The sequence below is a fragment of the Polyergus mexicanus genome, unplaced genomic scaffold, assembly GCF_030449975.1.
Source record: "Polyergus mexicanus isolate NDT 795.1 unplaced genomic scaffold, iyPolMexi1.0 SCAF_9, whole genome shotgun sequence".
Lineage (NCBI taxonomy): Eukaryota > Metazoa > Arthropoda > Insecta > Hymenoptera > Formicidae > Polyergus > Polyergus mexicanus.
Window position 1 is genome coordinate 7,950,597 of NW_027223329.1, and position 13,380 is coordinate 7,963,976.

Consider the following 13,380-nt stretch of genomic DNA (forward strand, 5'->3'; position numbering starts at 1 on the left):
GAAAGAAGCTTAATAAATTTCATGTCGATAAAATTAAATGTCGCGATTTAGAAAATTATGTGAGGCGATTGAACGAATCGATTTTGAGTTTGTCAATGAGAATCCGCGTTGAAAGAAGAATACTTCATTTTTGGGGCACGTGACAATAATAAGATAGGATTAACGGAAAACGTTTAGAACGGCGAGAGGAGAATCGAAAGTTACACAGACGCGATATTACTGTCATGATAAATTGTCAGCGATTCGTCACAAAGTCATATAGGTCGATATGCGAGGAGGGAGAGCAGATAATGTTCTCCCTCGTAGATTAAAAGTAACGCGACGCAATTAACTCTTTCGGAGCTATCGAAACTGCGATTCGTTTTAATTCCCTGCGCGTTAAGTGGCTTATAAAATCCTCGGGGCCGTTAAAATTCCTGATCCTCGGCGAAAAATCTCTTCTCCTCTTCTTGAGCACGAAACCGAAATCCTTTCGTTAAATGACACGTATATAAATCTTTGTCTCAGAATTAAACCGTCCTAAGTCACATTTCGCGGAGATAAATCTTTCCTTAAGATTTGATTTTACTTTGAACATGAATAAAATTACGATTAGTCAGCACGGTTTTCTTTCTTTCTTTCTTTCTTTTTTTTTCCTCGGTCGCGGTCGCGATAGCAACAACATTCGCTCGGATAATGAGAATCGATCGAGAAGAAGAGGAGTGGAGGGTCTCGCGAGTATAAATCAACGACGTAACAACAATATCGCCAAGTTTGCGAAGGCTGTATTGCCGTTATCGCGCGATTTCTTTGAAAGATAAAACACTTAATTAATACAAATCTGTTTTGATGCTCCTTACCGACCACTTCCATATCCGAATGGTCGGAGACGGTCTGAAAGGACGGCGCCTCCGCCGAGACCTCGCATCTGTAACGTCCCGTGCTCATGAGATTCACGGAAGAAAGGACGACCGCCCGTTTAGTGGAATTGTGAATCTGAAAAAAAAAAAAAAAAAAAAAAAACGGGAAAATTAAATTTCAATGAAAATTGATTTTATCAATCGGTAGATGTAAAATAGAAAATAAGCAATTTCTTAATTATATTTCATCTCATTGATACATCGTGAACGATAAAAATTTCACATTTGCAGCATTAAATTCCCGAAATCGATTGAATTTAGAATTTTCATTTGGCCGCTGTAAATCTCGACGGATGAATGAATGAAATGAAGGATATACTCGTATATTCGTCTCTCGCGCGAAACGAGCTACCCTCCAACAATTTCCGTCGAAATTTCCCCACCAGTAGTCCAGTAAATTATCATCGCCCATTCCTATACACCTCCACGAGAACTTGGCGTTCTTCTCCGAAAGTTTTCGGCGTCGCCGAGAGAACCGGAATTTTTTCGTATCACTCAATGGCGCGGAAAACCAAGCGAATGATATAGTCGACGAGGAATTGAAATTATTGGAAATATCATTAACCCAGAAGAGGGAGAACGCGGGGCTCGGTTAGGGAGGGGCTGGCGCGAGTCTCCCCCTAGGGATCAATTTGTAATGCGTTATCTTTTGCGGCGACGTCGACAACGACGATGACGATGAAGAAAGGCAATTTCAGACGCGCTCGCGACGCGAGCTTAACGAACAACGTACCCTTCCCTCCCTCCTACCTCATGTTAAATTAGTTTCCTCGAAGAACGCGGAGCCCGGGGGTCATCTCGTCGTCGGCATCCTCGCAATTTTCATCTCCGCGAGCGGGAGGAGTATTTCACGATTCATTATACTAATCGATGTAATTATAAACAACGATAACGACCGCCACGGGTAGAGACCGATAATTTCTAAGGGCGCTCTCCCGAGCGCCAATTTTCGCGCGACCGATGATTAATGTTAATATTAAGGCTCATTATGAGAGAAGAGATCGCGCGGACGCCCCCGCCTTTGTTTATCCGCTTGCGCGCGTTAACGCAGGCATTAATCCGACGTCTTGACATGAATGAAAAGCCATTTTCATCACGAGTGCCGAAAATGGAAATTACCCTCTTCTCTCTGCATGCTATACGATAACGATTTATTTAGATACGCGGAAGGATGAATTTTTTTCACCGATACGGCGCGTATGCATGGGTAATTTTCTCGTGGAAATTTCGGAATAGAATTTTGAAAATGCTTATCGATCTCTCTCTCTCTCTCTTACTCTCAAGCCCGCATTTATTTTTTACCGTCTCTATCGCAGTGTATACGCGTATCGAATTTCAGTTGTCGATAACTCGAATATATTCTGGAGCTAGTCCACGCGTTTTGCCTTCATATTTGTTTTCCAATTGAAAAAACATCCGAGCGAGCACAACGCGCGATTTATTTTTAAAAGACACAAATATGGTGGTAGAGACGAGATATGGTTCCGCCGTTTCGTCGAAAATCTTGGATTTTGGCTGTCCTCGTGATCTCGAGAGACGCGCGTCTAAAAATCTCCGATTCGTACGTGAATGAAAATAGATCAATCGTCGTGTTATTCCCATGGAAACTCCTTTATCCAAAACGCCCAGCACTCGAAGGTTTCGAACGAGAATGAAAACATCGAGTTAGTTCACAGAATCTTTCTCGGGATTCTTCGATCACATCCGTTCGCGTTTAAGACGCAATGTAAAATCCGTTAGGATCGGATCGTCGTCCATATGTCGGGCGAGAAAACGCGGGAGCTGTTTAATAAAGATTTGGCGCGAGAATTAGGCAAGTGTCGTGACTGTGTAAACGGGAAGGTGCGACCGCAAAATAGAACTTATACAAACTGCTGAATTTAAGAAAGTCTTCGTTTGTAAGATCCATTTAAATATTATTAAAGCTATCTTCTCTCTCGAAAGATAGACCTTACAAGTTACGGACTTACTTCACCTCCTCCTCCCCGCGATTTCATTATCGAAACTTAAGCGCGAGGGACCAGAAGAGATATTATATCCTTACGATCGCCGTAACACCGGGAAGGTTGAACGCCATAGCAGGTGGTTGTTCCTGGGGTACGTATCGGTAGAACTCGTTGCCGTCCTTGTACCACTTGACCGAGTATAGCTTCTCGTCGTCCAGATTAAAGTTGCACTCGAGGCGTATATTTTGCCCGAGCACCACGTGCTTGGGCACTATCAGCTGCAACATCCTCAGACCGTTTGTTTCTGCAAGCACATGTATAACACAGGTAGATCAGAGAAAAGCCGCGTAAAAGTATATATTTTTATTTACGCGAGCGGACGAAACGCTTTCAGCGAAATATTTTGCTTAAGCAAATTAAACTAGACAAGGATAATTGGAGTAGCAGCATTATGGTACTTAAAACTAAAGATTGTCCGACGCAATAGTATTTTAATAAATTTTCTCTCTCTTTTTGAATTTAAATAAATTTATATATATATACAATTTTCTCAATTTATATATCAATTTCCTTGAATTTGCATCATTTATCTAGATTTCTGTATGTACTCCATTTATATTTCTTGTTCAATTTTGATAAATTTATTTCTCAACTTTATAAAGATTTTAGATGCGCTGAACTGTGCAATTAGTTTTGTGTGCTACGTTAAAAGTAATTTTTTAGAATCTAATGCGAACAGAATTGAAAAAAATCGACAATAACAAAAAAAAGTATTAGATTAAATTACAATAAATAAAAAATATGCTGGAAGAACGTATCTAATATCGAATTTTATAATTCATATTTCTATACGTCATTTTTCTGAACGAGTCCGTTTACGTCATTTAAAAAAATAGAAAATTTCGGAAAATGGAAGAGCGTTCGTTGCAGCAACATTGCTTTTTGGATCCGCAACCCTCTTACAAACATTTCGTTCAAAAATTTACGACGAATCGCTCGAGATGCGCGACGTTTCCGATGAATAAACGACAAAGCCCGTACGCGCGACCCAGGAAGATCGCGATCTCCTTTTGCGAGATACATGGCGTCCGGATGACATCATTCCAAGAGGGAGAGAAGATCAAAGGAGCCGCGAGAGAAGCTGGTGAAGAAGATGCGCGCGATATGCATCGTGCCTCTCTTTCCCGAGCATGCTCTAGCGATATTTGAATCACCGAGAATATTCTGCGAGAATAGTGTGTAATCTATGGAATATACCGTGTACTTATAGGAGAGAGAGAGAGAGAGAGAGAGAGGACAGGGAATCTGCGGCAAACGCGTCGACGGAACTCGAGAGGAAGAGGATGATGACGATAACGTCAGGTAAACAGGTGGTTGCGAACGACGACGACAGCTATGACGTTTATAAACAAGGTATTAATTTCTTGACACATTCTTGTTCGCGAACAAGACGAATCGAATGTTTATTCGAATAATAGTGCCGTTTCTCTCAGCGATCCAACAATTGTTTTCGAAATTTTATTTTAAGCGAAAAATAGGATATTATTTTCGCATCTAAAGAAAATATTGTAGAACGAATTCGAGAGAATGTATCGGTCAACAACACGGATAATATTTTTAAAGTAGAAAAATAATAAAAATTGAAGGGACGATAAAAATTGAAAGAACAAACGATTATTAAGGATGTCAGAAAAATCTACAATTTATTGTGAATCTCTTTTTCGAGAGAATCCATTTTTTTTTTTTTCAGTCAGTATTAAATTAATCAAATCATATATTGCGAGTCCGATCTTTTTCACAGCAAATGGTACATAATTGGAGAGGTTAAGCAATGGAATTCTTTTCAATTCAATATTCGATGTATGAAAGATTTTAAGAGTCAAGCTCTATAAATTTTAATGAAAGACGTCAATATACGACGAAATATATATATATATATATATATATATATATATATATATATATGTGAAGAAACGCGAAGCCGTTTCAAAGCGCCGGCTTGGAATTTTCAGTGCAACGGATTAAGTGAAAATGCACTTTTGATTGCCGCCTTTACGGTAGACAAGGGATAAGCACAGGGGAGGGATAAGCGCAGGTGGCAGAAAGGGAGAAATAAAACGCAACCATGAGCGTCGACGGAATTTTTTTCAACTTTTCCTTGCTTTTCTTCATGATTATCTCAATTATTTCGCTAATAGTGTGCGGTAACATTTTCCGTCTTCGTAACAAGAGAGAAAGTATAATAAAGCGATATTTCTCGAGACCGAACTTTTTCTCTCGGGATCTATGGAAAACTGGAGAAACTCTGGCGGCGTCTCTTCCGGCGCCCGTGACCGCCGGCGCGTCGCGCAATTTCTGGAACGACAGGGATAAGAAATAATTCCTGCGCTTCGTTATGTCCGCGAATCGCGTAGACGAAGGAAACTGGCTTATGTAGCTTCCGACGAGGTGGCCATATTTTTCTTCCGCGCAAGTAGGACGATAGCGTTAGGAAAAAACACCAAGAGCATTTCCAGAGCTAAGAACTCTATTAAATTGAATTAGGAGAATCGAAGCTAAATTTTAACTAATAAAAAGTCGGGGAGGAAACCCTTCTTTTCAAATAATAATATGCAAATTGAAAAAAATCCTTTAATTTGCTCCAAGTTAAAATACAAATCTATTCCATTGTACATATAATTTGTATTTTGAAGATATTAATAGACACTATCTGTGGCAATGGCATAATAATACGGATAAAATTGCGGCAGCTAATGACTCGCGTCGAAACAAAAGGAATGAATTTTCACGCGCCTTATTTATACTATATTTATACCGTATAAAGGAGGTGCATGCTATACATGGAGGACCTCCGTCAAGCTATATCGATGCTATTCTTTTTTTTCGGCCGGCGGCAATATACTCCATTTGACGCGAAACTTTTGCGCTAGATTATCCGCGGAAGCTGCGTTATCGCAATAAGTCCTGTGAGAGCTGTGATATAGATCAAAATTGTGAAAAGATTTTACAACAAGATTTTACAGATAAAATTGAAGATATTATTAACATATTAGAGAGAGAAAAAATATAAATATATGGTACATAAATTTAAAATATATATGTCAAATTTAATGTTTAAAAGTATCAACGAATCAAGAATTGAGTTACGTTGAATTTCGAGATATATTTTGCTCCCAAAATATACTTGAATTGTTAATTTGTGGCGTCAAAGTTAACGTGATTTTCTGGAATGATATTTTCACGTTGAATAGAAATCGAGTATCGTTGGGCTAATAGTATTATTGGTTTTTCGTTGCCAGAAATCTATTCCGGTCGTAAACATAATTGATTGCATTATGCTCCGTATCCCAGAATTAACTTCTCTCCCGCTGAATTCGATTTTTCGTTTGCAGTGATGACAAGTAACTTTCACATCCTCGAGTAATTTTTAAATTTCTTGTTTTTTGGTTTGTCCCATAGGGGACTTTCTTGTAAATGAATAAATATATACTCTTCTTTTATATAAAAACGGCAAATCTCCCTTTATAGTTGTACTATCGATATTTATTTTTTTATACAAGATATTTCCGGAAAATATATATTTATTTTTGTGTAAAAACGGATATAATTCTTCTATGTTGTATTATTTATATATATAATATGTTTTATGTTAAATTATATTCCATTGCTATAAATCTTATGTTTAAATATCAATGGATTTTTTTATTTACGAATTTTCAACATTTATTCATATATTTAAAATATAAACACGAAGTTATGTGGCGATAGAAGAACCAGTATAAAAATCTTGATCGAGCTCGCTTATCCGTATCGTGCTTTTTTCACACGAATGCCTCGCAGCGTCGTGAGAGAGACGCCGTACAACTTCCTTAATAAATGTCCCCTGTGCCTGTTATTTTATTATAAAACTGCCGGGGCTGCGATGAAGCCCCGTTCTTTAATATCCGGAATACGGGATACGATTCGTCATTTTTTTCCGTCTTTCCTGCTACCGCGCGACGGACCACCTTGATTTAATACAAAATGCGAGTGCTCATGCACGTGCCCCACACATACACATAAATATACACACGCACACAGTATTTTCTCTCCTTCTCTCTCTACTTGTAAGAATTATATTAGTGCTTTACCTAAATATGATCTCAATGTACATTGTAGAATTTCCTAACGCGACATAATTCTTGAAATGTCAATAATATCTCAGTAATATGACTATTTTCGAAATGTACTAACGCGCCTGTCATTTTACCCGAATTATTGAATTATCTCTAAAGAAAGATTGTCAATTTCCCCAATGGACGTATCTATTTAACGCCACATTATACAGTTGTCACGTTAAATCGCAAACGTCACTCTCTCTCAAGTTTCTCTCTCCCAAAAAAATCCTAGCGTGCCGTTATGCAAGGATAAAAAAATATAGATAAGAAATCTTGCAGGAAATTGTCCTTAAGCATGCCGATGCGCAGCGCGATATATAGAGGATATTTGGAGTTTTGCATCACGTAACTTTGGCGATACCTTTCTTCACCCTCCCGAGTGTTTTTCTCTTCCCCTTTTTCGGGGAAGAAAGGGAAGAAAGGAAATACCTTTGCGTGTTACGACAACCCTATGAAAGGACCGCTTTAACAAATTGCCTTTTAACGACCCGATACCGAGCGATTCCGTCCTTCTCATGGACGCATTCCGCAATAGGGCCGTGTCGGTTAATTTAACGTAAACTTTCGAGACATTCTGGTTTCCCAGTGCACAAAATATGCGAACACAATGAATTCGATCTGCGCAAAATGTGCAAACATAATGAATGAATTTGTGCGCTCGCCGCCGGTTTACGTCGTCGTCGATTTGCCGCTCTTCTTGATTTTTCTCCTTTCTCGTTTCTAGGGGGCACGAATCGCGTGCACAGAGAGGTGAGCGCCCATAAATTTCCGCCGATTTAACCCTATTATCGAGGATCGCGACGGATGTGATTACCGTATCCAAACTCCAATACTAGCCGCCGTTCTTTGTCCTCCCTCTTTCTTCTCGGCTGGGAATTTAGAAAATTCGTAAAACGCGAAAAATTTGACGTATTTTTGTAACGATTGTACGCCAGACTTGTTCGACTAAATTTTTATTTTATTTCCGTCCGATTGAAATGAGATCAAAGAGAACCCCCATCTTATTTTGTATAAATGGAAGCGCGAGTCGATGCGCGAATGACGAATGAAATTTTACTTAATATTTCTTCGCTATGCGCGCAAATAAACTTCGATTTCGCTTTCGAATGCATTCTTCCTATTGTTCACATGACGTACCGTCGATTTCGCGGAGAATAACCATCGAATCAAATAGAATAATATTTAGAAGCGGGCGGTCGTGTTCAGCTTTGTCGACGCAGTCTCTATAGCAATAGTCGACGTTGTATCATTCACAGTTCGCAATAGTGTGAACAATGACGTTAATTAAAAATTCCGTGGTAGAATTGTCCTTTGTGATAATTTAATTATCCTCAAAGTTATTTTCTTTTATTATTTAAAAAAAAAAAATGTAATTATCACAAATGAAAGTAAAATACACGGAGATCCGTGTATTTTGTTCGTGTGCATTGCGTGAAATCTCTTTAATATTTCTTTTCTTAAATATATAAAATGAAGACAAATCTTATAATGTTTGTCACGTAAGAGATGTCTTGAACTTAACATAATTTTACTTCAAGGTATCTGTAAGTATTATTAGGTACTTGTTGGTCTTAACGACGTGACGCAACGTTACGAGCGGTACAACGCGACAAATTAAGCGACGCGTTTTAACGGTAAATGTCTGACGCGACTGCGGGTTTCGAAAATTGAGTCCTCCGAGTATACAACAATTACAAGCAAGCGTAACTGAATTACGACTGCTCGCATGGAGAGATGCACTCGAAGACAGGAATACTTCAAGGCGAGAGACTGATGGTAGTGCTTGACATCCCCGGAATTGCCCTCCCCGAGTGCATCAACCCTCTTCTCTTCCTTCCCCTCCTCTTTCATCCTCTCTCTCTCTCTCTTTCTCTTCCGGAATTTCAGGTACACGACGCACCATTTCGCCGCTTTATTTATGACCATTGTATGTTCGTCCTAAAGCTCGTTGCAAAATTAACGCAAACGAGCGAGAGAAAGAGAAAGAGCACCGTTAAAAAATGGTTGCAGGATACGAGTGAGCATCTTAACGAGGAGGGTCGGTAACAAGAGATATTTCGATCCTCGCGTAACGTTTGAAATCTCTCGACATTCTCACACGTTCCGCACTCTCGAAAGAGATACAAATAACAATTTCATTGTTCAAATCACGCTTAACGTTAAAAAACAGTTATATTGTGCTGTCAGACAAGCATGTAGCAGAATGTTGATCGAATATTTCGAAAAATTTTTGACATCCGCCTCTTCTTTTACGCGAATCTTTGATCCGCAAAATTGACGATATATCAGTAGCGATTCGAAAACGCTGATAACGATTTAGCTGTAATAATTTATCTGACGATAAAACGGCTGAATCTTTAATTCGCGAAGGCGAGACGATTTTCTTTGTTTCGCTCTAAAAATAAAAAAAAAAAGGCACCGTAAATTAAAATATATTTTCGTAAAAAATATCGATGGGATTATCCTTTCAATTATCCTTTAAATACGAATGCGTTTATCTTGCTGAAAAAGCAAGCCAGTTTAAAGATTGAACGAGATCACTTTACGCAACGCGAATAAGAAGAATGAAGGTAAAAACCTCGTTTAAAAAATGATGAAAATAGATTATAAATAAAACCGTCTGCGAGTCGAATGAAGATAAGAATAATTTTTAACAGATACGAAGAATAATGATAGTCTAGGGAACATTATACGAGCATCACAGTATGATAAAAGAAAAAAAAAAAAAAAAAAAGGAGATTAAAAACATAACGAGCGAATGTTAATAATCGTGGCGACGAGATTCGCTTAATCTCTTTCCCGCCGATGTTAGAAACGCGCTTTTAGATGACAGCTGCCACAATCATCACGATCGTTAAGAAAAAGAGGGAAGACGAGGTGTGCAGAGAGGCGAGTATACCTATATTCTTCCACAGCGACGATCGTGGCGAAGTTGGAATAATCTCTTCTTTCCTTTGCGCCGACATTACAATCGCGCCCTTAAATTAATGCGACTTTTCGCGTCGTCTGCCGGCGGCGGGCGACGCCCGAAGGCCGCGATATTTCATCAAATTACCTTTTCGTTGTCCGCGCGGGGTCACCATCCCCCCCCCCCACTCCCTCCCGTTATGCTCGATTTTTCCACGTCTTACGCAGCGTGCAGAATTAATGTGACCGTTCGCGGTTAAATCAATCGGAATTCGCGCGGGCGCTTCTGCTCGCGAAGGGGATCGCATTTTATGTAACTTTCCATTGACCATCGCCCCCCCCCCCCTTCCCCTGCTTTTCGGTTCACCATTCCGTTCGACGACGGCCATTTCATCCTGCACACTTTCTCTATATTCCTCTTTTAATCGCTTTACGTAACCGTGGAGAGAGAGAGAGAGAGAGAGAGAGAGAGAGAGAGAGAGAAAATTACGGGGTATTAAATCTGCGTTGCGTCGCCAGACGTTCAGAGCGCGTCGAAAGGGGGGCTCTTAAGGCTCTACCGTTTGACCTTTCCGCTATAGTTTCTTTTTTTTTCTTCTTCTTCGCCTTCTCTTTTTCCTTCGCCTTTTTCTTCTCTTCTCCTCTCCTTTCGCTTCTCGTCCCTTCGTTTTTTAATGCTCCTTACGTCGACGTCCTATGTCGGGTATTAGGAATTAATGTACCGGCATGACCGCCTCAATCTTGCAGTCTCTTTTCGTTCCCGCGACAGCGGATTCCGTAGCTTCTCCAACTTTAAAGAGCGCAACGGAGACAGTTTCCATTTTACATTTATGGAACTTTATATTGTGAAGAGGAGACTGAGTTTATAAAATTTTATTTTTAAGTGTTGCTCTCTTTCTCTCTCTCTCTCTTTTTTCTTTCATCAATATTCTTGGAAAAGACGATGTTCTTTTCTTTCATAAGCAAATCCTTAAAAAAAAAAAAAAAAAAAGACGATATTATATTTTTCTTATTTCGCTGTAGCACTTGCGATTGACCGATGATCCTTGCCGTTTCATATATTTCAATGAACAGGTCGATGATTTTCAGTGCCGGCTTTGTGTTACACAGTGCCTGATTTTTCTTCTCCTCTTTGTTTTTGACAAACCTAGCGTCGTTATTGTCGACGTTTCAATTCGTGGCGATGCACCTTAACAATGTCTCTATACAGGTTTTTACTTTTCCTCCAACTCCCCCATCCCTTCCATCCTGCAATGTTACAAGGCTCCGAGAGCTGCTGTACAATGATATCCAATGCGCCGGGCTATTCCCGCGGAAGGAAACGGGACATCTTTTATTCTCGCACTCTGACATGAAAAGGCACTTTTATTTTTGCAGACCGCCTTTCTCTCGGCGTGCACTCGCCGCTATTCCTATCCTCTTCAAAACTCCCGCGGGGATATCAATGCCCACGTATATTCGCGAGCGGGGCTTACGACGGGGTTTCGAGGCGACTTACGGTATGGATATCGCTCTCGTACCTTCAAAGAATTTCCTCTCCTCCCGAAATCGCCGTCCTTGCAAATTTTTCGTATTCCTTCTCTAATCGTGTTGCGCGCGAGTTGGATTCTCGAATCTTCTTGCCAGCGTGCTTTTGTACGATCCTCTCGCATCGCGCGAGATTCTTATGCGCCTGTCAATCTCTTGTTTCCGTTTTTACATATGAGAAGTAGCGCGAGTCGACGAGACCCGTGTATCACGATCAATTTTCAATTGCCGAATCGTTCATTATTTTTTACGATAAACGAAAGATATTTTAATATAACAATTTCTAATATACGAATGGAGTTTTCATCGATCGCTTTAAAACGGCACAATTTTGTGAACATTATAATTATTCTCTCAAATTCAAAATAGATTTAGATGAAAATATTTTCTACTCCCGTGGCTCCTTTCCATCGTAGTAGTTTATAATGTGAAGAGCAAGCGAGCCATTTCCCATGGCGAAATCCTCCCGAGTAACGTCGGGCATCATAAAACGCTGAATCCGATCGCAATCTCGTACCGGGCTCTCGCGTCGCGTCGCGTCGCGTCGCATCAGACGCGGCGCACTTTCCGCTAATTCCGGTCCGCTTTCCCAGCGGCTCTCCTTTATTAATCACCTTTATAAATAACCGCGCAGGAATTACGCGGTATTAGACCGCGGCAATTGCGTCCGCACGCACTCGACTCTCATAAAGGACCCCGTCGTCTTGAATACATCGTGTTCTCCGTTCGCCGTTTCTCTCCTCCTCTTCCTTCTCTCAACGTTTTTCCTTCTTTTCCCAACGTCCCGTACTTTCACGCGGTTTCTCTCGCTCTCGAGCGCGAAAATCTACGTAGGATTAAAACGCGCAACCTCTCCTCGCATAAAGCAGCACGTTTTCCTGTGTTTTTTTTTTCCCCTCCTTGGTTTTTTCCCTCCCTCTTCTTTCTCCTGCCTGCACGACCGCCACTTGATTTTTACGACCCTGCCTCGGTTTTTTATTTCGCTCCGAACGTCTCGTCGCAGCGAGCCGTCAATTAATATGGGATCACGGTTGGATTCATTACAGTAACGGGTCGGATGAAAAAGTATCGCGAAAAGCACCGTCTCTACCTTGCTTTCCCTATAGTCGCCGAGGTCGTCGTCGTCGTCGACTTAATTAAAGACGTCACAGAACTAAAGACTTTTATTGAGAAGCTTACGGTCGCCTCTAGGCGATGCTCATTAATTATGAAACAGACGCTTTACACGCCGCAAAAGACAGCCTCGATCGTGTATATACACGCGATCAACGAGAGACGCGCGCTATTATTTGCAATGCATTTTTCTCCCTCCTTCATACCGGTTTCACTGTAATCGAATCGGCTATTTAAAAAAAAAAAAAAAAAAAAAAAAAAAAAAAAAAAAAAAAAAAGTAGAAAAACAATACACACACAAACATACATGACAAAAAATCAAATTTCAGTATTTATTTAAAAGGACTATAAAAATAGCGGAGTTTTCAAAAAATTTGTTTTTATTTCATGTCGCACACTGTATCTATCTAAAATAAGCGATTTATTTATTTTTTTCATATGGAAATGCATCTTCGTTACGGTATCATTGATTGTCAATTATTTGATCTCGTCGAATGAATTTTTCTAATTTTAAATCGTAGAATGGAATCATAGACGATATCTCTCTAGAATGAAGATATTATAGGCTCGATTGTCGAACGCGAAATTGTAAAAAAAAAAGCAATTTTCTTTGCAAAACAATCGTATCGTTGAGCCGCGTAGGTTTAGGTTTAAACTCACGTTTTAAAAAAATTCCCTCTCTCTTTCTCTCATCCCCTCGTCAAACTCCCAGAGATTCGATGAAATATCGTACACGTTATTTTTTAACGGATAAACCATAAGCTTCTCTAGCGTGACTGAGTACGCGACGCGAATACGAGGCAAAATATTAACTGATTTTTTTTTTGTCCG

At 39.9% G+C, this 13,380-nt stretch overlaps 1 protein-coding gene across 3 annotated transcripts in view; it reads right to left on the bottom strand.

Moving 5' to 3' along the window:
* LOC138936548 (uncharacterized) overlaps positions 1 to 13,380 on the bottom strand; it is a 161,789-nt gene that overhangs the window by 5,725 nt on the left and 142,684 nt on the right. For all 3 annotated transcript variants that reach the window (XM_070302016.1, XM_070302015.1, XM_070302017.1), the window contains 2 exons: positions 2,944 to 3,149; positions 840 to 975 (listed from right to left, as the gene is read on the bottom strand). In XM_070302016.1, coding sequence (XP_070158117.1) covers positions 840 to 975; positions 2,944 to 3,149 — 342 coding nt within the window. The remainder of the gene's footprint in view (positions 1 to 839; positions 976 to 2,943; positions 3,150 to 13,380) is intronic.